Raw genomic sequence first — 27891 nt, 5'->3', positions numbered from 1 at the left:
CTCTGCGTGACCTTTTCCGCTTCGTCCGCTTGCAGGGACAAGCCGTGGCTGCGGGCGACCTTGTCAGCATGGTGGTGGCCGCGACCTCGAGAGTTAGGTTTTTTGGTTCTGGTTTGGGGCAAGGGAAGGGGGCAGGAAATATCGTTTTCGGCAATGCTATGGTGCCAGGGAGGGAAATAATTCCTACCCTGTCCTGCGCCCCCGCGCCATACCTAGTCGGACTTTCACAAACGGACGGGGACGGCAAGCCGTAAGGTTCTGGGCGGCATCGAGGGGTCTCCATACCGCGCGTGAAGGCTGCTCCGGCCACCGAGGCTGCTCCGTGCCCATCGGCTTCATGTCCGGAGTTCGGCCGGGGCTCTCTTGTGAAACCCGGCCAGCGAGGATGGTGCTTGCTAGGCGCCAGCGAACATAGTTTGAGCTTCTTTATTCTCCATCCTGGGGTCACCTCGGACGACGGCAAGGGCCAGGTTCGCGCAATTCCATCGACTTCAGTTGGTCCAGAAGAGGTGAACTCAGGAAAAAGGCAACTCCGAAGATTGGGTTGAGGAGCTTTGCCCTACAACGAATTTGGGCGAGTGAGACGGTGACAGCGTGTCTGGGCCTTTTTTTGATTCATCATGCGTAGCTACCAGAATCGGACTCGCCAGCCAATGATGCGGAACAAAGGGCAACTTTTGAGTTGCGGGACGGAGAGTGAGAAAAAGTCGAAACACCCACCAATGAGTCTTGGATTGGCGATTTGATAATTAAGATAGCCTTGCCCTAAAATTCTCGGGTACTTCGGCGTTTCTGCGACGACGAGGACCAAAGCTGATACTCGTGTGCGACTCCTTTGACGAGCTTAGGACGAATCTCCTACCATTCTTATCGCTGAGTGCTCTTGGGATGAGGGAGAACCTTCTTTCTGGACGAAGCCGAACGGACGAAGTTAGGGAGCCTGTAGCTTTGCAGTCATCAACTTTTGCCGACACATTTTTCAGTCTCTTGTCACGGACGAATTTCGGAATCGTCAGAACTTGGCGAACGCGATTTCGGATGTCGCTTTTTGCTGCTTTTCTCGACTATAGATGGTAAGGCTGTTCGCTTTGATGCCATCTTTCAGCAGACTTGAAACACTCCCCATAAGGATACTTGAACTATGAGCTTAAGTCAATCAAGCCTGTCGTGTTTTAAATGGGAGAAAGGGCATCATCACTGAAAATATAACATGGTAAAGTCAATCATTCGCATCATGGCACTCTCCATCGACATTCGCGAAAGTGGCCCCTTTTCTCGGGCCCTGCGGTCTTTCTCGGATTCGGTCCAGCCAAATGCTATCCCATACCCTTCTTTCAATTGCAACTCTATCTCAACCATATTGCCTGTCTCAACCCATGTATCATGTTATCAACCAGGCTGCCACCTTAGTCAACCGGCTTGAGCGGACCTCCGGGGACCGCAGATTGGGTGACAATGGCTCTACCCGGAACCGGCTTGTCGGGGATGGGTGGACCACCCGGAATTGGGTTGTCGGGAATGATGGATCCGACGATGACGTCCTTATAGCAAGCCTTGGGAGCTGCGATGATAGCTTGATCGAAGTTCCGGATCTCAAACGGTGGGGTATTGCCGTAGGTAGATCAGAGGCAGGCTGGTAAGGGTTGCGCGGAGACCAATCACATCCGAGTCCCTGCAGGAGCCGACATCGAAGATTTGACATTTGGTGGATGGGCCAAAAGTGGTGGTTGCGCCGCCGAGGTGGTGTTAACGTTAACGACCTTGCTAGCTAGGATGTCGGCCAGGTGCAAGAGAACCATCAGTGTAAGTTCCGATGGAGGGTTTTGCTCCATCGGTAAAGGGTCTGGTCACGCGGAGTAGATGCCCTCAATCGAGATCTCCGATCTGTTCACTCAAGATTGGTGTGGAAAAGCCTAAGAATAGGTCGCTAAGGGCACTCATACATACGACTCCGTACAGACGGCAGCAGTGCATGCCAACTTTGACTGACTTTGATTGCAGGCCAAACTGTTATGAGAATCCAGTTCTATATGATTGAACCAGGCGATTCTGAGCAGCGATGGCGTAAGTTTGTGGGATGGGAAAGAGAACTTACCTCCCGCCTGCCGGGCTTGATGGTTGGTGTATCGATAGGAGGAAACAGGGCCACCTAAGTTTGAGGGAGGGGTTCCGTCTGGAAGAGCTATGGAAGAGCTATCTCCCCGCAACGCTGAGCAGTATCGGCGTAGAGGTTCGCATTATGAACGCTGATGTGCCTCCAAGTCCAACTCGTAAAACAAACACAACAAGTGAGATTGTACGCTGAGAACCGGACCGGACACGGTGGATTTTATATTGCTGTTGTTGTGTTTAACGCCAGGACGTTCCTGTATAGGACAGAAGCCGCTGGTGGATTTTATACTACAGTAGCTAGTCTCCGGCAAAGCTTGTACGTAAAATTATTGCAGACTTCAACGGCAGGATATCATTGAATAGACGGCTCGTTGATCCATACAAGAGAATGGGAGCGTTATATACAAGAGGCAATATATACCATCTTGATTGCATCGGTTGTGACTACATATTCAAAGGAAACGAATAGCACCTTACTAGAGTATGACTCACTCAGGGGTCAACAGATGGTATGGAAGCTGAAGGGCTTGGAGTAGAGGAGCTGGTCTGGATTCACAGCCAAATGAACCTCAGATATTGAACACCCGTGAAACAAGGTTGCATTCATTCAGGTATGGCTTATCGCCCGTTCGAGTTGTTCCAACTATGGCCGCGGAGAGATGGGACCGTAAATCCAAGAAACTGCCATGATGGCTCAAGATGGGACCCATTGTATTGTTTGGCGTTTTAGATAAAACTCCCTTGGGTTCATACTCGGGCCGAAATAGCTCGTATGGTTAGGCGATTATAATGAGAAGGACTACATGACCGCAACCAGTCTCCTCGAAACATTTTGGGTTTTATTAGCTCTTTTAAGAAGATATGATATAGACAAAGAGACTCCTTGAAAGGTTTTTGGGCTCATAAGCGACTAAGCGTGTTCTGTCATTGGTTCGAACCAGCTCTTTGGCTGCAAATGGTGCGCGATATAAATTGCTTGTAAGGGTCAGTTTGGGCGGGACATCCAAAGTTGCTTCAAACTTGAACTCCCAGTGTTCCAAGAATGTTGACGTCGGAATGCAGAGCATAATTGAATGTATTAATATGAATACTATATGTTTTTAACTTGAAAAGCCTCTAGGTCTTATCGGCGGAAGAGCAAGCTCAAACATCAACTGTTGATCCATCTTGCCAATCCAACCTGTGTCAAGAGTTATGGTATTGAAATCGTCTACAATACACTCATAAAGAAGCACATTAAATTCGATATTTCGCCAGATCTGAAGTACGACCAAAGCTTGCCTCTTGTGATGATGTTGCAACCCTAGGCGGCATCGTTATGAAAGGGCGGTGGGCCTCCATTATACCCTTGATATGTTTGTTAATGAATTAGAATGAGGGACTTAATTCTGATCTAGGTCATAGTAGTCAATGTTGCATTTGAATGCTATCGTGACACTATACTTACCTCTGCTAAGTGGCCCTATTGTTGACTTCGGCACTCTGACTCCAGCACTCTGACTCCAGCACTCTGACTCCAGCACCTGACGCGCTAACCGAATCTATGGGGCGGGCAGGATGTTGACCCAGATACCATTTACAAAGAAAGATCGGTGTTTCGGGATGGCAATTTATCGATATCTCAGAACAGTTATTTGTTTTCAAGTGAACTGGTACCGCAACAAGCATCCAAACCGTTCGGAACACCACCCTTCGGCTCATCCCAATGTTGAGGTTATTGAACAATGACATTGGCTGTTTGCTCTTGGTATTTCAGAAAGCCTCCATCTAATGGTGTACGATACTGAAAATTGTACTGTATCCAGCCGGTAGGTTCAAGAAGTGTTGTGAAGATGATGCGTTGAGTACTGCATCCATGATGATTTGGCTGTGGGCCCCAGACAGCCCTCCACCCGTCCTGCAAACTCCTGTTCTGCCAGATGTATCAAAGGCCAGATGATCTGATTAACTGCAACGCCAGAATAAACCAAACAAGTAATATAGAAACAATTAGTCAGTTCTTTGCACATGATTCGACACATCAAGGTGGCAAGGCACCGCAGCACAGCGTGGGCCAGATTTGATTCAGAGATAGCACTTGGAAGAACGTCGATTTACAATGCGGCGGGCATCTTCATATCGGCATCTACATTTCTGACTGCCTTCCGATTTCACTAGGAAGACAGCCAGAAGTCTAACTGTTTGATAGAACCAACTGATCGAGGCTCTGATTTTCGAGTAGCCGGCTTTGACCCGACAAGATGCTCAGCATGATTGAGATAGAATATCTACAAGTTGATTGAGACTTCACCATGAATTTGGTGCACTCAATGAATAGCTTCGCTACGTAACCCATGTAGTTGCCGTGCCCATAGTTCCATGTCTGCGTCAGTCCATAATAAAAGGCTTGAAATACTAATTTCCCAGTTGTTCATCTGCTTCTGTAGCCTCTGCTGGTTACCAAGAAGGAAGAAAGTTCTCTGTCAACTCATTCGAGCCTTTGATACTAAAAGCAACTATACTATCTGTTAGTATTTGGGTTGTTTCTTGGTTTGATCGACCTTGCAGAAACTTCAACAAGGTTCGAAAAAGCCACCACATCTAATCGCGCTTTGAATCTGCTGACATTTACAATATCAAGCTTCCCACTTTTAATTCTTCAGAACTCTTTCTTCGTATTTATATAAATCCGGAATTGTCGGTTTAGTAAAGACCAGATGCACCGCATGATTGAACTATTCCTACCATCGTTTACTTCCTATAGAGCGAACTATCCTAGACCTCTTGTAAGGAGACAGAATCGTATTGTCCACCAATTATTGCACCATACCTAAAAGTGTCACTGGGAAGAACGGCAGTTTGTTAGATCAAAGACCCAAAGTGACCAAAGCCAGGAGGTGCATCACCTCCTAAGATGGCATCAATGGCGTTAAGGTCACCGGGATCAAAGAACTCGAAAACATCAAACCCTGCAGGCCCCTCAAAAAGAGAAGCGTCGAACCCCGAAATTGATTCGCTATGAAGTGGGAGGTTCTCGACCCCCGCAGCGTTGGCCGTCTCAGGACCCTCTGCAGCGGTTGTATCCCCTTGGCGAGTAGCAGTCGGCGTGCCAACAGAGTCGTTTACATTCTGCTCGTTCAGCGCGTTGGAGCAGACTTGATCGATTTCTTGAATGACCTGCTCGGCCAGGTCCACCATGACGAGCGCGGAGCGGAACATACCACCAAGCTCCTTGAGTACCTTGCAAGTTGATTGGAATTGGCGGCGAGACCTCGCGGTCAACATCGGGACTTTGCTGGACCGAAGCTCTCTGTAGGCTACTCGCAAAGAGAGCGATACGGCGTATGGTACGAACGTCATGTGAGATAACGAGTTGCCAAACTGCTTTACAATCGCCGTTATCTTAATGGCAGAAAGAGACTGCCGAGTGTATGCTAAGGATAGGTGCTCCGATCGTGTTGATCCAACCGGGATACGACAGGACAAAATCGCAATGCCGTGATAGAGCAGCTCAATTGAGGCTGCGACGCGATTAGCATCTTGTCAGGTGTTTGTAGGTGGAAGATGATTGTCAAAGCCTTACCCAGAAGACGGGATTCGACACCGAGGGCCTGTGCCATTTCGACGAGGCTTTCGAAGCTTGGAAGGTCTTCCATAACAACACAGCCAGTATTCTTTGCTGCCGGCCGGTATAGGTCGATGATGCGGCCCAGCAGAACGACAATCTTGAGGAACAGCCGGAAGCAGCTGTCTTGCTCAGCGATGCAGGCCTCCATGTCCCGCCCTAGGTCTCTTTCATGCATCATTATAGGCCGGCCATGGAATGCAGCGTTGAGCTGGTCCATTGCCCAGACGCAACAAAACAATCGAGTTAGATATGCAGGCTCCTCGGACCTCGCTGGTGGATTTTGGAGATGAAGGCCGACTGTTTGAGCGTTGCTCACAGCTTGTGCTGCTAGCTCGGCAGAAAGGTGGCGGTCTTGGGAGAAGTGAGTATACAATGAGAGAATGACGAGAATAGCAACTGCCTGAACGCGATCCTTGACTAATCCGAAACCCAGTGCCTTCCGGATAGCTGACGAAAGGCGGAGAGCAAATTCGGGATAGGCTAGGGCCGTTGACGAGTCTTCACCGAGTGTCAAATATGGCTTTGCGCTCGGGTTGGACCCTGCCGCCAGACAAACGGCCTGCTTGCAGAGTACTTGTGATATCGTGGATGTTGGCTTTTCGAGGATGTCGACGTTCATTATAGGTAGTATCCGATGGACATCTCGGAGGTAGATCCTTTTTAGCTGGTCATAGTGTTCTTTCTTGGGCAGTACGGCTAGGAACTGATGCTCTGCATAATCCACGGAGACCGCGGATGCGAGTTCTGTAGTTGGGTTGTTTTTGTTGTTTCTGCGAGAATACCATACGCCCACAGAATTGGACTGTGCGTACCCAGGGCGCGTTCCGGGACTATCTGCGAGGAAGGTCCCTTCTGGATTCAGGTCACCGACGAATCTATCCTCGTTATTCTGTATTGATTCCTCATCAATCCTGAGTTCTGGGCTAGAACTACGAGGCGTCGAATGCTCAGCAAGCGCTGATAGGCTGGCGCTAAGTGGAGATGGACTGGCAACGTGACGCCGAGGGCTCCTTGTCGGGGGCACCGAGCCGGCAACATGAATGGACTCTGATACCTCACTGTCGTCTCCATCTTCCGGGAGGGTTGATGACGCCCTCAAGACCTCTGGGCTGTACTGAAGGCAAGGGTCTATGGGGGTTGCTGCATTTGGGGAATCGCTTGCGGTTGTAGAAGAACCAAGAGTGGTGAAACGGCCCCTCTTCCGCCAGTGAACCGTATGCGGAGGCGGAGACTCCCCCTCCCCCAACGGATGTTCACATCGTTTCTGTAAAGCCCGTCAACCTCATTATTCTGAACAGGCCCGGACCGTCTTGACCGGTAGGTGACCTCTGATTGGCCATTTAGGGGGGAATTCCAGCAGCATCCTGTAGGGCCGGGCTGGTATGGAACGCGGACAATGAAGCGGCACTGCACAACAACCGTTGGCCGGGATGAAGTAGAAAATTGAACCGACCTTTCGCCTACGGCAAGTTTCGCATGCATGCAACGCGATCTTGCGCTTTGTCACGGGTACGTTTGTGGTGTTGATGAACTTGAGGTTAAGCATGGCGGCGTGAAGATGAAGGCCGTCAACATCGTCTTCGCGTAACGACCTCGATTCGTGATGCAGTTGTGGGGGATGCGGGATGTGGGGTCACTCGGTGACTGTGGGCCGGAGTATCCTAGACCGGGAATGCCGACATTTAGCTCGCTAGAGCTAGGAGGAGAAAGACGAAATGACGTATCCTTCACCATCTTGCCTTGCAATAATATGGTCATTCGAAAGACCAACCTCATTCTGGACAGTGAACTTGTCGTAGAGGTACTTTTCGGGTAGGCAAGAGCATAGGAAAAGCGCTTGACTATCTACTTGTGAGATCGTGTGGCCGGACTCTAAGAAATGAGTATCCACGAGTGGGGCGGCCGCGGGATGCCGATGAATGCATCGCGACAGAACTTGAAGTGATCATCATATGCTCAGTCTTTCTGCCAGCAAAGTATCAATGCGAACCAACGGTTGTAATGGATGGCTGGGGAGATGGATCCGAAACCAACACCCATCACGTGAATCCCAAGTACGGAAAACTTAAGAGTTACGACGTGTGGCAAAGTTATTCCGTTTTGGATTAAGCTCGCAACCGATAACTCAAAAAGAGAACTTGATGTCCTCGAACCGGAGAAACCGCATTCCTGATCCCAGAGGCTTAATTCCTGGTCCGCCGGCAAGCCAAAGGCCCTATGGACTCTATCAAATATATCCAGGCCAGCAAACAATGGTCGCATGTGGCCATAGTAGCTTATTCTGCTGTGAAACCAAAAACGAGCTCATATTGATTATCCCAGTAGATACAAGCTTCACACGGCCTAAATAATCTCTATTAGTTCCATTTTCTTTTAAGAAGATAAGCTTTAGAAATAATGAGAGACCGCATATAACTGATTTGTGGCTCAATGCTACGATAGACAACGATGATGGCTCCGAGTTCGATGCAGATTACGTAAAACACTAAACGTCACCCTCACGTAGGGTGCGGGGTTGAGCGTATTGTAATCAGGCTGCTCCGAATCATGTTGGAGGCGGAAGAGTCAAGTAATTGTTTTGCCCTTCTGCAAGTATCATTTTTGAAGTACTCCAGTCTTTCTCATTGTCCATTAACGAGAACCTAACGATGTCCAAGCCTGGACAGTTTCGAGCTGAGTAAGTGTAGGATTGTAGCATAACTTCAATTCAATTCTGAGAACAAATGAAGGCTCCTCTTTTTTTCAGCGTGGATATATATGTATGAGCTGATGAAAATATAGTCTCCCTGAGCTTGCTCGCCATCTGGTCATTAATGGCCCTCACAGAATCCAAAGCACTCCCCGACGCGTTCGAGTCATCCTAAATCAAGCGTACATTGTTGACACAACCAACGCAATCCATGTGTGGGAGCACGTTGCCTACCCGCAGTATTACGTGCGTATGTCGGAGCTCCAAAACTGCAGTTGGAAAGACAAGCAAGACGTTTATTCTGCTGGAGATTCGTCAATCGTTGCGGCCCATGTGGTCGAAATCACTATTCCAGGGCAGAACGGTACCAAGGATTTAGTGACCGACCGGGTCTTACGATTCTCTGATGATGAGGAAATCAGTGGGGCACTGAAAGGCCTGGTAAGACTGGAATTTGGGAGTATGGGTAAGAGACAGTTTGATGAGCTACTGGTGATCAACAAGATATTGATAACTTCCAGATCAATGGTTGGAAGAAGAAACGCCCATTTACGTTCATCCAAAAGACCCTTTCAAACGCATCGACATTCTTCCGTCTTCGCGACCCGTCGAGGTCAAAGTTGCTGGAAGGAGCGTTGCTAAGGCCAACTTTGCCGTCCATTTGCTAGAAACAGGCTTGCCTACGAGGTACTACCTTCCATTGGCCTCAGTTGATCAATCGGTACTTCGGAAGAGCGAACTACTCTCGAAATGCCCGTACAAAGGCGATGCAGAATACTACCACATTGTGGTCAACGGCGAAGAGCACAAGGATCTTGTCTGGTACTACAGGAATCCGACGCATGAGAGTGCAGGCGTAGCCGGTTTATTATGTTTCTACAACGAGAAGGTTGACATCTTCTTGGATGGTCAGCTTCTGGAAAGGCCCGTAACTTTCTTCTCCTGAATTCAAGTACAACGAAGGAAAACGGTTTAAATCTTGTAATGGTCTGGAAACTATACTCAATGAAACGTGATCAAAGGTTCTCTTGGGAGGGAAATACTTGTTAATCACTGAGAAGGACAGAAACTGCTACTGGGCTTTTCGTGTTGTTGTATTTATTGATTGTTGAGTTGCGGATACATGTTGTAAATCTCTGCGCTTCTATAATCTAGATTTTTGAAAGTAAACCACCGGGGCAACGACGGCTCTTGCTAACTAGCACGTAGTTTGATACATACTTACCAAGGGGCTTCTCTTCAATCAACGAGAATGCGAAAAGCATCTGTAGCAAGCACCCAAGAAGCAACCTTATTGCCACATTTCCCCTCCAGCCTTTGCATCGCTTGGGGGGCAAATCGAATCAGAATCAACCTTGAAGGATTGATCATGATTGCCGTGGCTTGCCGATATGATACATTTGTCCTAAAGAAGGTGTTTGCTCCGACTCAGGGAATATTGATTAGGTGGATATAAATTCGAATCAATACATAGGCTCCTGCATGATCTTAAAGTCTGTTTTTCGATCGACTTGCCGACTGGACTGCCGAGGGTTGTGAAAGGAGATGTTGCTGCCGTCACTCTAAAGCTTATTACGACTCGTACTTTTGCCAACAAACTAGATTTTCTCCATGCTAACTCCCTTGATTGCTCGCGTGGGTCGCCACTCGCAGGCCCATTGTACATTAAAATGCTACCTTGAGCTGATTGATGTTTCGCTAAAGGAGGATTCGGGTCTTTGTTGTTCCCAAATGTCCGCTTGCGAATCAGAAATACTCGGGCGTTGAATCGTGTGAGACGCCGTTCGTATCGAAGCTCTGAGGTGTATACTCGGCCATGAAAACTGAAGGCGCCATTCTGTAGAGGTCTGGAGGAAACACCTGCATGGCCTGTGTGCAGTCTATGACGTCTTGGCTTGATCCCTGCTCGGAAGCATGCTCTAGCATCAGCTGTTCTTCACGCTCCTTTAATTGAGATAGATAGGCCTGCTGCAGCATGATTGGTGTAGCAACTGGCGTCAAAGATTGACCAATGGACTGGGTCACCGGAATGTCCGCAATGAGTTCGGGAAAGCGCGCGAAAAGGTCGTTCCCCATGGTCCAAACGTTGAGGTCCCTAATTCTTTGCTCGAACATGGGCGATAATTGGTACTGCCCCGTGACCACGCACTTCTTGTACGCGTCGCGGAACTCGAAGGGCCACAGCACGTGTATGCTTGAAGCAAAGAGCTGCCAGAATTGGTTGTTACAATAAGCATGTTGACCAAAAACGAAACGCTCTCGGAGACCTGGCCTAATAAAGGTTAGCGTGACCGCCACAAATGATACCGAGCGTTCGTTGCTTACCAAACGAAGAAGTCGATGGCTTGGGAGTGAGGCAGTGTTTGTGATGGCCTATATCGTGTTAGCAGAAAGGTTTCTCTTCGTCGCGCGTGATGCGCCAACACAATCTCCTAGTATACCTTGTTAGATACCACGGTGGCAGCTTGACGTACCGCTCCGGCGTGGGATCAAATTGGTATTTTAATTGCATATACATGATTCGAAGAATTGCTAGTCGGTCTGTCAGGGAACAGTTGAAAAAGAGCACCTCGTCAACCGCGCGCAGCTTCCTCCACAGCTTAGACAAAGGCCTTGACTTAGCAACAACATCCCACCCCTCAATCAACGCGCAAACAGGCACATGCTCATCTTCAGCATCTTCAGCCACTTGCGCAGCCTTCGAGACATGGCACCTCATGGTTAAGGCCCGGTTGATAGCCCGCCAAACATTGAACTTGGGCGGAGCCGGCCCAGACCGCGTTGGGGCCACGGCACAGTCGCATGGTGATGTGGGTGGTGGGACGATAATACCAGCGTCGTCGTCGTGGTCTTCGTCTTCGTCCTCCTCCTCGAGCTCCTCGATAAAGTCTTGACTGTCTGACGTGGAGGCGGAGGCGCGACAGCCGGGCGCCGAGAAGTCATTCGGTACTGTGCCGACAACCCCGAGTCCATTGCCAAAGCCGCTGCTGCGGAGCGCGTGAGGGTCGGTACTAGAGGGAGTTCCGGGCAGGAAGCTGATTGGGGCCGAGTACGAGCGCGACGACGGTCTTGTCATTATCGCATCCCGAGGGTTGGGTAGGGGTCCTGACTGTCCGGGCGGAGAGAGTGGCGTCGCTGTTGGGGCTTGGCGGCTCGGTAGCACATGCCCGCGGATTATTTGCTCAATGGACTTGACTGTGTCGACCAGGCTGTCTCGTTCGTGGGTGATAGTGGCGAGCTGCTCCATGCAGGCCGATAACCTCGTCGAATCATCCTTCCTGAGTTCCTTGACTTGAGACTCGAGCTCGGCGATGCGGTTGCGCGTCCGTTCACGGGCCTGTCTTTGGGCTCGGCGGTCAAGCTCGCGTTTTCGGATCTTGCGAGCGAGCTCCTTTTCGGAGGGAACCTTTGCTGGCGGACCACCTGATGGTGGAGTGGGGGTATCATTTGGCCCATCATCGGATGCCATAACTGCAAAGTGACCCAAAGAAGAACAGAATAGACAAATGAGGGCGGAGGGCGTAGAGCGAAACAATGCAACTATTTTGGGTGGTTTCCCCCTTCCTTTTTTCTGCTCAGGTGCTAGCAAGTAGAGATGGGAAGCCGGGTAATTACGCCGGGGGGGAAGATATGAACCGATAAACCACGCACAGACTGTGTCGAAGAAAGTACGGTAGGCAGTATGTGTATGAGTGGACCGAACGGACATCATTGGCAATCTAGTAACTAGGGTGGGAGGAAACAGGGAGTTGAAAAGGCAAATGCAAAGCTTCTTTTGTGAGGCTTAATTGTCCAATAGGGGGGGGATTGGACGACTCAGTAGCTCTAACGCCAACCCCGAGCTGCACAACGGACAGATGGGAGGAGGGGAGAAGATGAGTTGAGAAAAGAGCTTGAGAGTGTGGGGAAATCACCACACCCCTGTTTTCTTGGGCCTGGCACTTTCTTGGGAGGTGCTTTTCCTTGCGGTGCATTGCTTGCCCGACTTCTGAGCTGGGATTCCTACGTAACATTGGCTGTAAACCTTCGTCTTGATGGATTCCGGACGTTGAGAGCTCCGCATTGAAGCTTGCCCCCTTAGCTGACGAATCAAACATTTTGCTGCGACACCAGGGCCAGCAGAGAGGCAGGCTTTTGCTCGAAGCGTCGTGGAATGTCTTCGTCGCTGCATGGCTACTGTTGCAACTCCAATTCTAACAGGTTAATTGGTATGATTCCTTATTCTGCGGTTTCTGCCCCGGAAGGGTCTAGCAAAGAGACGAAACCTTTCCCTCATCTAGCTCGATAATAAAGCGTTACACTAAGAGCTAAGCCCCTGTTGTCAGGATTAACAAACGCAAGTTGAGCTTAGCAACATGCTCATGTATCAAAAAGGGATTAACAAGACAATCCAACTTAGCGCTCTTGGTGTCATCCCCCATATTGTGATTCCCTATCTCGGCTTCATAGGCAGTCAGCTTCCCTCCTCCCTCTGGTTGAAAATCAGTTCCAACACTGGCAACGATAGAGTAAACCCATCTTTCTGCCCTTCAACGAAAGCTCGCACTGTTTGCTTCGGAGCAAATTTCACATCGTATCGGTGAATAATTTGGCTGGCACACTACCGGGTCTCCATCAAGCCAAGCTGCTTCCCGACGCAGGCATATTTACCTATTATGGCACGCCATCTCGTCAGCTCTTGCCGCGTATAGATCCGTAGAGCATTGAGGGTATGAGTTCCCAGTGCCTCCTTACCTGTGCTGAAAGGGACAAAGGTCGTAGGGTCCATAACCATCTCGGGCCGAACGGTCCATCGCTCGGGAATGAACTCATTTGCCTGTGAAAACAAGCGCTCATCTAGATTTACCACGAAGCAGCCGTCAGAACACGAACCATAACCGAACACAGTTCGGACAAAACTTGCCTCGAAACATTGTGTATGTTGGCACCTGAATAATGGTGCTGCCTGGGATAAACGTTCCGTCAATTTCCATGCCTTCGGGCGGTGTCATTCGCTGAACGCCCGACGGCACTGGGGGGTGCAGTCTCAAAGTTTCGTCGATGCAAGCCTGAAGGTAAGGGAGCTTTGACAGGGCTGAGTGTTCAGGTTCCGCATTTTGTAAGAAAAAGTCGTCGATTTCATCCCTTAGGCGACTGTAGACGTCCGGTTTCTGAGCTATTTCGAAAAAGAGACAAGTAAGCGTCGTAGCAACTGTGTCACTGCAATCGAATTTTAGTCGAATAAGCCTGAGAACTACTATCATGTGGGGCGGTAAGTCAAACTACCCACTTTCCGCCCACCCCTGCATTCCGCCCACCCAGAAAATGCCGCCCAGCCACCCACTTTCTAGATAGCCTCAATTTTCAAAGTGCCACAACATTTTCCATTTTTCTCCAAATCACTTCATTCTTTTAGGATACCTTCTTTATTACCTAATAACTAAATATACTAAAATTAAGATTAATTAGGCACCTGCTGCTATTACAAAGGGTGTATCTCTTTGTAATGCCTCTAGGTAATAGGGTATACTATAATTAACACTTTAAGACCAGAAGAGTAGTACATAATAGAGGTCTGCTGCCTTTAAAGACCTCTAGCGACTATCTTATGCCTAGGAGGCTAGCCTAGCTAACTAGGTGTAAAATCAGGCTGATCTTAGGCTTCCTCTAACCTATTAATAACTAAGGGATTTTACCTAGCGTATCCTTAAAGCTATAGGGGATACCTAACCTCTAGGAAGGCAATAGGTAAATACCTTCCTATAAAGGCATCTATCTATTAAGGTCTAGAGAAGTCGCTCTATTAATTCTAGGCGTATTAATAAGGTATTTACTAAGGTTATTAGGGATTAGTTTAAAAATCTTATAATACCTTATATTACTACTATTAACCTAGCTAATAGATATAATATAGATAAGACTAGTATCCTTAAGGGTAAGGGGGATAATAGCCTAGTGCTAGGCAGGGCTACTATAAGGGCAGTAAGGAAAAAGTAGCCTAGATTATAAGCCTAAGTATTTATTATTAAGTGTATATCTACTAAAGGTAATGCTTTTTATCCCTTAGTTATATATAAAGGTAAAAAGGTCTAATAGTAGTAGTTCCCTTTAGATCTTAATCTATATAAGGGATAGGAATTTATAGTAATATAGAATAAGTAGACTATAAATAGTACTACTATTAAGTAGCTATAAAAGGTCTTCCTCCCTTAGACTAAGCCTTCTTAACCTTATAAGGCTAGACTACTTATTCTAGATAGCTATAGGAGCTATATAATAATAGATTTTATATAGTTATACTATACTAATAACGTCTATCTCTTATTCTTACTACTATATACCTCTTATATCCTCTAGCCTTTTAACTAAGTAGTCTTTAGTCCTATAAAGGCAGCCTATTATAAGGAGCTTAAATACCTTATATAGTAGAATAATTTAACTATTATTAGTAAGAGGTTATTTATATCTTACTATTATAAGGCTTATTAGGCTAGGCTAACTACTAGTAATATTAAAAGTAGCTAGAAATACACTAGGTTATAGCTAGTTACTATTACTAAACCTCTAATAAGCTTCTATCTATTACTAAATATACTAAAGCTATTAACACTATTAACACTAATTAATAAGAGGGCAAAAGGGGCCTATAATGCCTATAGTAGCTAGGATTTTAAGGAATATTTATCTGCTATTAAGTGGTCTACGCTAAGAAAGGTTAAAGACCTTAAGGATTAATTATATCTATTTAGCTAACTAGACTAACTAAAGTAAAATATTACTATATAACGCTAGCTCTTTAGAAAGATTAAAAAAGGCTTCTAACAGTAGTCCTTTTAATTAGCTACTACTTAGTATTAAATAGAGCTTCTATAGGCTAAAATCAGTAATAGTATAGTTAAGAAAAAGAAGGCTGTTTATCTAGACCCTAATATTAAATTTATAACTATTAAGGATATATAGAAGGCGTAAATTAAGGCTAGTAAGGCTAAAAATAATTTAGATGAATCTAGCGCATCAGAATTACCTAGTAAGGCCAAAAGTTGCATTATTATGGCTTCAAGAGGTAGTTAATAGTTATTTAAATAAAGTGGTGTTGGTTGTGATGGCTTCAATTTTGGGTGGGCGGAATGCAGGGGTGGGCGGAAAGTGGGTAGTTTGACTTACATACCTCCCGGCCACTATAATCAGGTGAGAATCCCCATACAGGTTGTCAATGTCTTGCTGTGTAGGCTCCTTGATTGATTCAAAGTCTTCCAAAATCCACGAGAATACATCGGGGCATTCAGGTTTGTTCTTTGACAGTAATTGTTCCATTAGCATCTTCCTCGAGCGCTCGGCTTTTGCAAGTTACCTTGATCCTGTCATCCACTTGGGACCTGACAAAGTTCCAAAATCGTTTGGTATTGACATTTAGAATTGGTGTATTCTTGAAAATGGGGAAAAGCCACATCATGTGGCTAAACATGCCAAGAGACTGCATATCTTTATGCAACGAGGTCATAAAGGAATGCTTAATGCCCTCCTTGAGCATCCCGAAGGACTTCCCGAAAGCCATGTCCCCCATGACATCAAAGCTATAAAAGTTGAACCAGTCCGTAATATTGAATGGCTCGCCCGTATGTGCATCAATCTGTGAAAGCAGCTGATTTGTAAAATCTGCTACACGGAACTCATAGTCTCTAAGGGCTAGTAATAGACTCAGCTCACAGGTTCCTATACGATAAGCTGTTGGAACAGGAAATTACCCTTAGAGCTGAACCCTTTATCCCAAGCCTTACGTCTGTGTGCGTGTTCCTGCTTGTCTCGAACAAGTTGCAAGGAATAGCTAGGGTGCATAAACTCGTACCACGGACCTTTGGTGCATGGTGAGCGGTTAGAGTGAATTTCCATGACTGCTTTCGGATTGTTGATAGACAGTTCGCTTGGGCCTAAAGCGTACCATGCAAGGTGAGTAAGTTGACGCCCGTGATGTGTTGGGAGTCCTACCAATCCTCACAATATCGCCATATTTCTTGTGGAGATCCTGAACTTCTAGATGCAAGTGTAATTCTTTGACTGCTTTTAAGGTGATCCACAGATTAGAGAGCCTCGCTAGGAAGGGGCCATTAAAGGAATGCAGCCGATGGAATGCCGCACGGTACACAAGTAGGCTACTGTATGTCCCAAAGATGAGGGAAGCCGTAAGAGAAGCTGCTGTTTTGAACGCAGCCGCATGGCTTTGGAAAGTCTCAGGGGCCAGCCGGATAAGGGACGCTGTAAGCAGTCCTACGCCCAAGGCAAAGTTCCTAATCAACTTGGTGGTGGCAGTGTTCCATTCACCCTTGCAGAAAATGAATGCGTGAAGCTGGATGCCAATCACAAAGAAAAGGGCGTGAGCCGGGAGGGGGCTCAAGCTGTTCATATTAATCATTGAGAAGTACGACTAGTATGAGGCATGCTGTTTCGAGGAGAGAGGGGGTGATTGAGAAAGAAACCCAAACATTTCAGGGCCTTAAACTTGGTAAATATACCTAATACGCTGGCATTGGGGTTCCACTGAGTGACGAGTTAGGCCACTCTGATAACGACAAACTGAGACAGCAGTGCGTCGCCTTTGTCCCAGGATCAATGATGGACCTATTTAGGCGTGATGCAGGTGATTGACAACAACACGGAGTCGATGTTTTACAGCGGAGCATAACTTGCAGCATGCTGCAATGTGATGCATGTAATATAAGACGTCAACTGCTGCTCGCAATCAGTAGCGTCATTTTTATGACAGACCAATGGATCTACAGCTGTTATGCCTTATTGGTATAAACGCAGTGGTGCACTATGTATTATAACCCCTGTAGGCTTGATGCCTGCAGAGACCTCTACCGGAGGGGGCAGAGTTCAACACCTGGACTGTGGCGAGATGTACCCAATCAAAACATTGATAAGAGTTGAGCAGTGTTACGCTGACCGCAGGTAAAAGCGTCAACAAAGCAGCATGTAGACGTAACGTTGACTCACTATCCACTGTTCAGAACAGAATCCACCTCAATAACCAATAACTAAAGTCTGCCTAGACACACTCTCTTTTCAGCAACACTTACAATTCTCCTATCAAATCAACATCGGGATCTCAAATACGTCAAGCTGGCTTTGTTTTGTCGTAGGAACTGGTGTAATTATACAAAAACGTACAAATATCAGTGTTAACATTTCTTGTAATATTCTAGCAAGTGTTTACGCTCTATTTCATATAACTAAAGTTATGTACTTTAGTATATTACCTAGTGCTATATTAAGTAAGGGGGTGTACTAGGGGTGTCTAGACTTAACTAGACAATACATCTTGTTAATTATGCACCTAGCCTAACAAGTTAATAGTTAATTAACTAGATTTAACCTATTAGCACTTTTAGTAAGGCTAAGGATATAATAACTTATAATAATCTTACTAGCTTTATTAGAGACCAGAATAGTATTAAGTAAAGAAGTTAATAATTAGTATAGTTAGGGTTTAATTATCATAATTATTTTAATTTACTTCCTCTAACCCTTAAGTCCTGTAGAGTTTTCCCCTTTTTATGTCCTTTTGGTGACTAGTTCATCTGGTCCTAGCCCCACTCTAGTGCCCCCCTAGGGCCCCGCCCCAGGCACCTAACAGGCTTGTGGGAGGAATCACAGAAGTCGACTCTTAATCGTCGACAGATGTTGACTTGGCATATCGGGAAAAATCATGGGGTTCCCCGAGGACAGGGCCGCGGGCCTTTAACTTTGGGGAGAGCTGTCAAAAGGGTCCTTGCCGGGCTCCTCGGGTCTAAAGGGCCTATAATACGGTACTTTCTCCTCCACTGTGGATCTCTTGGATCGCGGGGAGGCTCTCGAGTCTGCAAAGACGGGGCCCTAAGATACCTTTTGGGATAGGAAAGGGCACTTTTATTAGTGTGGCAGACGCTAGAACACTGCCTGTGTTGGTTGGGAAAGGATGAGCAATCAAAACATGGTTTTAAGATTTCTTGTACCTTGCATGCATGACGCACATTGCACGAGGCATCCGACATGAGGCACGCAACATCGTTAGACTTTACGGTAATCAGGAAACATGGTCAGTTCAGGGTACCTAGAAGCATTGGACGACCAAAGAGGGGGAGCGGCACGCTGCCGAGTTCGCGGCAGAAGCGCAGTCTGTGTGTCAGCATTGACGGCCAGAGCTAGCAGCTCGTTGGCAAAGGTACGTACCTTGGCCTCGGCCGATCAACTCATTTGCCTCCGTCTCAGTTTTGACTTGGCTGCCACGCGGGTTCCAACAAACACCGCCGGTTTCTCAGGGGCATCTTACCCAAGCTTGAAGTAGGTAGGTATTACTGACCGGCGGGGTATTATAGGACCCTGCGTGGCTGCGTATTGTGGAAGACGAACGCATGCCCATGGGGGGTTCTTCGTCGGGGAGCTATTCCGAATGGGAATGGGCTCCTACTTTGGCCCCGCCTCCCGCGGAGCCTACACCGTTCTGCGGATACTACTGGTTTATGTAAATCGTGGATCAATGACGGTTTTCGTAGCGTTGATAGTGGGGTTCTGGGCGGCGTAACTCGGCTGAAGAATACAGATATGGAATCCTTGTATCAGTGACCCTGCATTTGCTCTCCACGTCCTCCACTAGCTGTCCCTCATTGTCTGAGCAATTGTTGACCCCTCTCGCGTAAATTGAGATGGGAGATAGGGTAGAGAAACAAAGTCAGGGACACTTCCAAGTTTTGCCTGCCCGTCTTCTTTTCTACCCCTCTTCTACCTACACTTTGTTTGCCCGATTCTTGTTTAGCCAAGTATCACATACCGAGCCCGGACCGCCACGTAACTTTCCGTCCCTGCCAAACAATCACCCATCATGGCCACCAACAGTACGTCCAAGCTGGATTGGACCAAATTCTACAATGTTATCGACGGAAAGCTCGAGACCACGAGCAAGACCAGACACAACGTAAACCCTTCGACGCTCGAGGCCAACCCCGAGGTCCCTGTCTCTACCCCCGAAGATGTCGACAGAGCAGTGCAGGCTGGAAAGAAGGCTCAGGAGGCCTGGGCCGAGACCCCCTATGAAGAGCGCCAGAAAGCCATTGCTAAGTTCGGCGAAGCTCTCGAGGCGCACGCGGAAGAGTTTGCGCTGATGCTCACCAAGGAGCAGGGTAAACCTGTAAGTCATGGAGGAACATGCAAATAAATACCTCGAGCTTCATCCATGCTAACCCGCCATGTGCCCGGGTAGCTCCAATTCGCACTGTTCGAGGTCAGCGAAGCCGTGAAGCACTTCAAGGGAATGTCCAACCTGCCGTTCCACGAAGAGGTTGTAGAGAACGACCCAGACCGCCGGGTTATCACGAGATACACGCCCTTGGGTTCGTGGACCCGTCCCTCAACCGTATCACTTGGATTATGAAACTGATTAAGAATCAAGGTGTCGCTGTCGGCATTGTCCCCTGGAACTGTAAGTCTCTAGTGTTTTCCAAAAAACTTGCAAGAGGTCAAGCCACTAACAGTTCCCAGTTCCCATCCTTCTTGGTAGGCGCCTTTCGACTATACCTATCACCGTCTTGGTACTGATGTAAAAATATAGCCTGCGGCAAGATCGGTCCTGCTCTGGTCACCGGAAATGTCTTCATCCTCAAGCCCTCGTAAGCCTACATCATCTGTGCCTCACGAAGCCGCGCACTAAACGTTACCCAGCCCCTTCACTCCTTACTGCGGACTGAAGATCGTCGAGCTTGCTCAGCAATTCTTCCCTCCTGGCGTTTTCCAGGCGCTGAGCGGCGACGACAACCTTGGACCATGGTTGACTGCCCACCCTGGTGTCGATAAGGTCAGCTTCACTGGCTCAACCGCGACCGGAAAGCGTGTGATGGAGAGCTGCAGCAAGACCCTCAAGCGTGTTACTCTGGAACTGTAAGTGGCGTCAACACGTCATGAAGCTTGCTGGTATCCAGACTCACCCGTGAACCTGCAGTGGTGGAAACGATGCGGCTATCGTGCTACCGGACGTAGACATCAAGGCAGTCGCGCCCAAGGTCAGTCGGCGTCGGTACTCGGCCGTTTGAAGCTCGTGCTAACCTACGCTAGATTACAATGCTGGCTCTGTACAACTCTGGACAAGTACTTTTGATCCAATCACCAAAGATTCGTCGTCACTTGGTGCAATTTGCTGACAATTTCATCATTAGGTCTGCATCGCTATCAAGCGCATCTACATCCACGAGGATATTTACGACGAGCTCCTCGCCGAGATGGCCAACGTTGTCAAGAACTTGCCCGTCGGCGACGGCCAGCAAGAGGGCACGGTCCTGGGCCCTGTCCAGAACCAGATGCAGTTCGAGCGCGTCAAGGAGCTCCTCAAGGACATCGAGGAGCAGAAGCTCAAGGTCGTCGCTGGATCCACGGCGCCTGCATCCAACGGCAAGGGCTACTTCATCACGCCCACGATGATTGACAACCCGCCCGATAACTCCAGAATCGTTGTCGAGGAGCCTTTCGGTGAGTGATACGCATGCAGACTGAAAACCTAACTGCCCTCGCCTTCCCCTTTGTATCTCACAAAACTCTCGGCCATACTGACGTGGGGTATCTCAGGTCCCATCTTCCCCGTCTTGAAGTGGAGCGACGAGAAGGAGGTTATTCACCGTGCCAACGACAGTCTCATGGGTCTCGGCGCCTCAGTCTGGTCCAAGGACCTCGAAAAGGCGGAGAGCATCGCCAAGAAGCTCAAGGCCGGCAACGTCTGGATCAACACCCACTTGGAGCTGCAGTACAACGCGCCTTTCGGCGGTCACAAGCAGAGCGGTATCGGATACGAGTACGGTGCCGGCGGTTTGAAGGCGTATTGCAACGCGCAGTCCCTGTACATCACAAAGCCATGAGCTGATAGGCCTCCTCGTTGCGCCGCATTTACGCGCCCATGATGTAACGAGAAATAAAGGGTATCCAAAGTGTAAGGGTTCTTAGTGAGCGTTTTGTGGATTTTACACGTACTCCACAACTAGCGAAGGATTTTCCCGGCTTCCTATGCCCTTTGGGGTTTGCCTCCTCGACTTGTCGGTGTGAAGATCAGCTTTCCAATTTCAAGCCATGACCGCCGATGGGGTTTGCTGGGGCGAATCTTTTAGACCCGGCCAGACCCTTTCGGTCCTTTGCTGGAGATTATGGAGCCGTAACGTTGTTTTCGCTGCTGCCTGTTAGTGGGTTTATTAGCAGGACCCTGGGAGAATAAACTGCATGGCGGAGCTAATGCGCAGCGACGGAGATACGTTATCTTCGGTTACAATCATCATGTGTGATGGTGGATTATGGCCATATTTCCGCAAGTACATACGACCAATTACATTTCCGTATGCCATCAGGGATGAAAAGTGAAGTGACCGCGGCGGCGGCCGCACTATAGGATGGCGATTGAGGTGATGTGGATATGTCGGGTAGTGTCGTCGGGCTTTGTCAGCCAAGACAGGAACAGTAAGGCTTTTGAGGTTATCACGTAATGACCATAACATGAATCGGTTTCCTAGGTTGGTTAAAAAAAGCTGCACGATCTACCTGGTCTGCGTACTTTCGAACTGCTATATTGATGGGCTGATTTCATTAAATCCAACTCTTTACTGATTTCTAGAACTAGGCTCCGAAAGAAGCTGAAATATCAAGATCATCAAATTCACGACACAAGGGTATGTCAAATGATCACCCGCTGAAGCCACACGTGGGGAAATCAGAAAAAGCGCTTTCTGCTTTGCAACGTTGCCCAGAAGAATTGACAGGATAGCTTTGTAACCAGCTGAACACTGCCTCTGCACAATCAGACTCAAAGCATGACTTTGACCAAGCCACGAGGGTAATCGCGATTGCCACGGCTGGCAGTTTAGAAAGAGTGGTGGATGCGTGTAAGGCAGTTTGGGACTCGCGCGGTGCGGTAATCAAGAGAGAACACGACAACCTATACAAGCAACACAAGATCCCTCACCAATCGGTGTGCGGATTGTCCCGATTAGAGCTATAACTACCCTTGATAAATAGAGTTAAAGAGCTGATTGAGACACTGCTGACACCGATCGGAAGAGTAATACTCCCGATCTGTCTTGTGTTATTATTACGTTTGAAGGTTAATTATTCAGAAGGCCTAAGGCCGATCAGGGTAAGGAAAGGTAGGTCTAAAAAGATGGTGTGAAAGTTTGTTGATTCTTCCTTAATCGGCGTATCTACGTCCTAATCGGTAGTGACACTTGCTACCTATGGTCTTAACTGCCCCGCTCCATTCCGGTGGTTATGGTGATTGCACCCACAAGGCTATGAATGATTTGATAGTGTTCACCACGAGGCTATGGACGAAAGCTGCCAGGAAGTAATTTAGCTCCCAGATTAAACGTCAACACGGTATTCATTGTCACGGAAAAATGACGACGCTAATCGAGTCCAATAGTCAGCCCTTTATAGCACAAGTTGCATAAATACATTCTCCACTTGATTTCTAATGCCATTGATAATACTCTTGGAGACGATCTCATATTAAGCTGGAGCCGGGAAGATACCGAGTGGCGAGTACTGTCAATGTCAGACCCTCGCAGTCATTAGTCCTTGGCCCTTCATACAGCCAGTGAGCAATGAAAATCACTATCCGCGACGACTTCAGGAAGGTCTTCTCGTGAGATATAGATACGCAGTTTGTTTAACATCGACTTGACGATCTATTCCAAATAACAGATACGACAGCTAAGCTGGTGAGTGCATGAATATGTCAGATCAGTTGTCCTGCATGCAGAGGAACTTTTCGTCGACCCTTTCATCCTGGATGCTTTTCCAAGTTTCTGAAGCTGATGGGCATTATATATGTAGAATATGGTGATTTTCTTGATTCACTTCCAGCTGAGATTCTAATTGGGGATACGCCTTCAATATCTTAGGTATCCACTTCGCGGTCTAAGATATCGAGTCACTTCACGTATTTGTTTCGCCCCAAGATTCCTTGTGAAAACGCCATTCGTCTTGACAATGAACCTTAGTTTGGTCACGAGTCAGCCTATTTACACCAATATCGATTATCAACTTCCAATGAGAACACTCTTCCTGAAGACGGATCGCTTGGCAACGACGAGGTTCCCTCCCCGCACTAAACCGGCAGCTGAGCGGGTCTTGAACCATTGGGGCCCCGCGGGCATCCAATTGGAGTCGCCGCAGAGCATCGACATGCGATGACGCGATCGCACGGCGCAAATCCGCAATCACCATACGTGCCACTCCAGACGACTTTGAAGGGTGGAAAAAGTGCACGGCAGGAATTTGCCAGCCGTCCTGGCACAGCTCTTATCTCGCGGTAATGCATATGCGAGGTACCGACCCGCTGTATTGGGTCCAGCATCTCGGGATGTTTAAAAAAAAACTTCGCCAACTCCCAAACCCACTCGTCAACAACACCGTAGGCTGTGCTCGTTCGATCTCGGAAACTTGGAGGCGATTGATAAGAGACTTGCGGACAGGTTCAACCAAAGAAAACCACCGTTGCAGCCGGTCTCTTCAACTTTCGCTCCAGAGTTAAGATGTCTCGGTATCGAGCCTACGACAAGGATGATGATGACGTCCCTGTCATCAATGGCACGGGCGTCCACGGCGCGTACGGGGAAGAGCAGAACTCGATCGATGCTGACTTCTCCGCCTTTGACCCGCACAGTGGCGTCAAGCGAGGCCTGAAGACGCGGCATCTCAGCATGATGGCCCTGGCAGGCATCATCGGGCCCGGCCTGCTCATCGGCGCGGGAGGTGCTCTCTCCAACGGTGGCCCGGCAGCTTTACTCATTGGGTTTGGCGTCATCGGAATCATTGCCTTCAGCATTATGCAGAGTCTCGGCGAGCTCACCACCTTGTACCCCACCGGAGGTGCATTCACAGGACTGGCAGATCGTTTCGTTGATAAGGGCTTCGGGGTTGCCCTGGGATGGAACTATTTCATCATCTGGATGTGTGTCTTGGCCAATGAGTACAATGTGCTCTCCAGTATCTTTGTTTTTTGGAGTGATAAAGTCCCTTTGTGGGGATACTTCCTGATATTCTGGGTACGTCGCTCTGAACAAGTCTTGACAAGAGTTTATGACTAATGACATTTCAGACCGTCTTCCTCGGGTTTCAACTGCTAGGAATCGAGGCTTTTGGAGAGGCCGAGTTCTGGTTGGCTTTGCTGAAGCTTATCGGCCTGGTTGCTTACTTTCTTTTTTCCATCATGTAAGTGCTTATCTACGAAACCTGGTCCACCGTCCCGTTCTGACCATTTCCCAGTTATGCTGCTGGAGGAATCCATGGGCAAGATGCCCTCGGTTTCCGGTACTGGCGTGACCCTGGCGCGTTCACGGATGGGTTTCGTGGCGTCGCCAAAGTATTCGTCTTCTGCTCAACCTTTTACGCCGGGGTCGAATCCGTCGCAGTCGCCGCCACCGAGACCAAGAATCCGCGCGTCGCCGTGCCACTTGCCATTCGTCAGGTCTTCTGGCGCATCATCCTCATCTACATGGGCTCTGCCTTCTTCTTCGGTCTCACATGCCCCGCCAACGCCGACGAGCTTGTCAATGGAGGATCTCGGGCAGTCAAGAGCCCCATGACGGTTGCCATTCAGAACGCCGGATGGGAGGGCGGTGTGCACCTTATCAACGCCTTTATCGCCGTGACATGCTTGTCAGCCGTCAACTCGTCCATATTCATTGGCTCGCGTACTCTCTTGTACATGGGACAAGACGGAAAGGCACCGAAGATCCTGGGGAAAACTGATAGCCGTGGCGTCCCCATCCCGGCCATCGTCTTTACCAACCTCTGCGGCGCCCTGTCCATGATGAACATCAGTACGGGCGCCAGCAAGGCCTACTCCTACATTGTCAACCTTAGCGGCGTCTCGACTTTCCTCGTCTGGGGGTCTATTTCGTTCATCCACATCCGGTTTCGACAGGCATGGAAAGCCCAGGGTCACGCCGAAAGCTCTCTTCCATTCAAATCTCTGTGGTATCCTTGGAACGCCTACTTTGGTCTGGCAGCCAACGTATTCTTAGCCATCGTGCAGGGCTGGACGACCCTAGCACCTTTCGATGCCGGGTCTTTCGTCGACGCCTACATCTTGCTGCCCCTGTTCCCGATGATCTGGTTCGGGTACAAATTCTGGTTCAAGACTCATTTTTGGCGAGTGAGTGAGATCGATCTGCTCTCCGGTCGGCGTAGGGATCTCGACGAGTCCCGGGAGATTGAGACCGGCGAGCATAATCTAGATAAGCTCCCGTGGTGGAGAAGGCTTCTGAAAAGCTTCTGAATCAGCATGCACTAGATGACGTAGCATAGTATGGTACCGGCATGCATGAGACAGTTGCCGCTTCTTGCTGTCCGCGATAGTGGAGTTGAGCCTTGCTGTTAATCAAACATAACGCCCCGAATGCCGACGCCTCGAAGGATTCGATGCTTTCCGAAAGCGGTGTCGTATTTGGACATCTATTAATGATGCACCCATTCTGAGGCAATGAACTACTCCCTTACATCTGATGTCGTCCCAACTTTCCGCTGGCCACCGGAGCCGAGTGGATGGCCCGGTCCCCTTCGCATTCGCAAGCCCTCGCGCATATGCGCTTCTTGTGCGACCGTCACACTAGTCTATGCACGTTAGTTCAGATAAGAGCAGAAAAGGGGTCAAAAGGTTTGAGGTCTCTTCTCGTTACATCTGCCCATCCATTGGCTCTGTCTGCATACCATATCCAATCTCCAATGCCACCTTCAACAAAGCTGCGCAGATACAATTTATCCTCATGAAAATCGACGGCGCTTATATTCGCAATGGGCTCTGTGTCGGTGGTATTGACCATGCCAAACTATCTGAACAGTACACAGAATCCCCCAATACAGAAGTCTCCTGAAGATATCATCCGGACTCTTCAGCTTCAACTTGCGCAGCGTGCGGCCGGGGGGAGCGGGTTGGCGTCGACGAGCTATCGATACCTAAGGGACAAACGGAAAGCGCCGCACGAGGACCCGATTTGGGATAACGATATCGGCGGACTAGGCCCCCGGGGTGAAGAGTCGCAAACTGTGAAAAGACGAGGAGATCGGTTTACTGACCACGCTGGCGAACTACGGCAGTACCTGGATGTTCTACAACAACATGAGGTCGAGCCATATATGCTCACCCCATCGCCGCCGTTATCGCCGCCACCGCCGCCGCCGCCGCCGCCGCCGACCAACGCGGTGGCTTTCGTGCGGTTGCCAAGCCCCGTGATCATCCCCCAACGGCGCATCATGAATCGCTCGCGAGGATTCGTCTGCAATTATTCGTCTTCTTTACGAAATGCCGGTATCGACGAAAAAGCATTCTCAACTTTCATCAACCAGCTCAACAGGTTAGCCGAGCTCAAACCTCGTGCCCAAGCTATCGACTTTAGCGGATTCGCACACTTGTGCTATAATACGCATCACGACATTTTCATCTCCATGGCTGTTGGAACGGCTTTCGAGACTGCTAAGAGCATCCAACCTAGCACGGCTATGAATAAGCTCATAGACAAGACGAACAATGAACTCTTCAAGCCGAAGGGACTTGTATGCCTTCTGATGACTTGGGAACCCGAAGGTCCGGAAGGCTCTTCTTTGGATCGTGCATTTAGATCAAGGCCAGTGCAGCGGGTAAAGAACGAGCGAAGAAGCATGGAAATACGGCCGAAGGCAAATCTCAGCCCGTTCCAAGGGATGGGGATGTTCGAATGGCTTCAGCCCACAACATTCAAACGCATCGACGGGGATGCGAATGTCTTGCCAGAGGCCAGAATCTCAGCAACCCGCAACCAGTATCCCTTGCAGAGTGACGACACAGAATACATTGACAGCCGAAAAAATCAACGTCTTGCCGTACATAATCACCTGGAGCACCGCCATGGGTCCCAGGTCGCAACGGTAGACTTCGGAGTTCGGGCTCGCTCACAGGAAGTGATCCCGTTCCAACCATCAGAGACCACAGGCCAGTCTATGGGCCAGATCACCTTGAACAGCTTGGACAGGTGTTCAGCCTTGTTGGAGGAGAAGAAGATCAGCGACAGCGGGCTGAGCCCATTCTGGAATCCAGCCTCTGTCATGTCGCCCGGAGATGCCAAGGAGGGACAAACTGAGGATCGCTACTTACGAAAAGACCCTAAGGATATGGATCCTTTTATCAGTACCCTTCCGCCTTCATTCACTACCGGCGCGTTAAAGGCTTTAGAGACAGTAAGTTGAACCTAGTCCAGCTCGTCTAGCTTGCTAACAATGACTTGTAGGAAACTCTATATGTTCTGATTGCCAATATGCCCGATGATGAGGAAACACAAAGAGGTACGATTTAATAATCATGGAGCTCATTTGAGCCGGTTGGGCGTGATGCAACCGTTTCATATCGTCTCTAGGCATGGGGTTATAGCATTGTTTGTCACCATTAAAAAGAAAGGTCATGACCGTACATGAAATAATGAATATAACAAGCACAGTTCATCTTATCTATATGTTTGGCTCC

General features: G+C 48.6%; 7 protein-coding genes across 7 annotated transcripts; 4 read left to right on the top strand and 3 right to left on the bottom strand.

Moving 5' to 3' along the window:
- Positions 1-4953: 4953 nt before the first annotated feature.
- On the bottom strand, positions 4954-7265 carry GLRG_06389 (fungal specific transcription factor domain-containing protein; the record flags this gene model as incomplete). Its single annotated transcript, XM_008097074.1, has 3 exons — positions 4954-5612; positions 5675-6983; positions 7173-7265. 3 exons carry the CDS (start codon positions 7263-7265, stop codon positions 4954-4956), a joined length of 2061 nt encoding a protein of 686 aa, XP_008095265.1.
- Positions 7266-8367: 1102 nt separating this feature from the next.
- On the top strand, positions 8368-9354 carry GLRG_06388 (uncharacterized protein; the record flags this gene model as incomplete). The annotated part of the gene is made up of 3 exons (XM_008097073.1): positions 8368-8396; positions 8501-8874; positions 8930-9354. 3 exons carry the CDS (start codon positions 8368-8370, stop codon positions 9352-9354), a joined length of 828 nt encoding a protein of 275 aa, XP_008095264.1.
- Positions 9355-10154: 800 nt separating this feature from the next.
- On the bottom strand, positions 10155-11877 carry GLRG_06387 (uncharacterized protein; the record flags this gene model as incomplete). Its single annotated transcript, XM_008097072.1, has 3 exons — positions 10155-10680; positions 10734-10781; positions 10883-11877. The coding sequence occupies 3 exons, from the start codon at positions 11875-11877 to the stop codon at positions 10155-10157; spliced, it is 1569 nt and encodes a 522-aa protein (XP_008095263.1).
- Positions 11878-13008: 1131 nt separating this feature from the next.
- On the bottom strand, positions 13009-16788 carry GLRG_06386 (cytochrome P450; the record flags this gene model as incomplete). Its single annotated transcript, XM_008097071.1, has 7 exons — positions 13009-13058; positions 13143-13244; positions 13303-13607; positions 15556-15680; positions 15739-16073; positions 16133-16315; positions 16374-16788. The coding sequence occupies 7 exons, from the start codon at positions 16786-16788 to the stop codon at positions 13009-13011; spliced, it is 1515 nt and encodes a 504-aa protein (XP_008095262.1).
- Positions 16789-19245: 2457 nt separating this feature from the next.
- On the top strand, positions 19246-21265 carry GLRG_06385 (aldehyde dehydrogenase; the record flags this gene model as incomplete). Its single annotated transcript, XM_008097070.1, has 10 exons — positions 19246-19551; positions 19624-19753; positions 19813-19842; positions 19902-19916; positions 19972-20029; positions 20082-20297; positions 20359-20419; positions 20472-20504; positions 20573-20882; positions 20979-21265. 10 exons carry the CDS (start codon positions 19246-19248, stop codon positions 21263-21265), a joined length of 1446 nt encoding a protein of 481 aa, XP_008095261.1.
- Positions 21266-23926: 2661 nt separating this feature from the next.
- Positions 23927-25674, top strand: GLRG_06384 (amino acid permease; the record flags this gene model as incomplete). The annotated part of the gene is made up of 3 exons (XM_008097069.1): positions 23927-24439; positions 24493-24605; positions 24660-25674. The coding sequence occupies 3 exons, from the start codon at positions 23927-23929 to the stop codon at positions 25672-25674; spliced, it is 1641 nt and encodes a 546-aa protein (XP_008095260.1).
- Positions 25675-26531: 857 nt separating this feature from the next.
- GLRG_06383 (uncharacterized protein) lies at positions 26532-27724 on the top strand (the record flags this gene model as incomplete). Its single annotated transcript, XM_008097068.1, has 2 exons — positions 26532-27608; positions 27659-27724. The coding sequence occupies 2 exons, from the start codon at positions 26532-26534 to the stop codon at positions 27722-27724; spliced, it is 1143 nt and encodes a 380-aa protein (XP_008095259.1).
- Between the last annotated feature and the right edge of the window lie 167 nt (positions 27725-27891).

This window comes from Colletotrichum graminicola (assembly GCF_000149035.1).
Source record: "Colletotrichum graminicola M1.001 genomic scaffold supercont1.24, whole genome shotgun sequence".
NCBI classification, from domain to species: Eukaryota; Fungi; Ascomycota; class Sordariomycetes; order Glomerellales; family Glomerellaceae; genus Colletotrichum; species Colletotrichum graminicola.
Note: the sequence above shows the minus strand (reverse complement) of the source record. Positions and strands in the feature narration are given on the sequence as shown.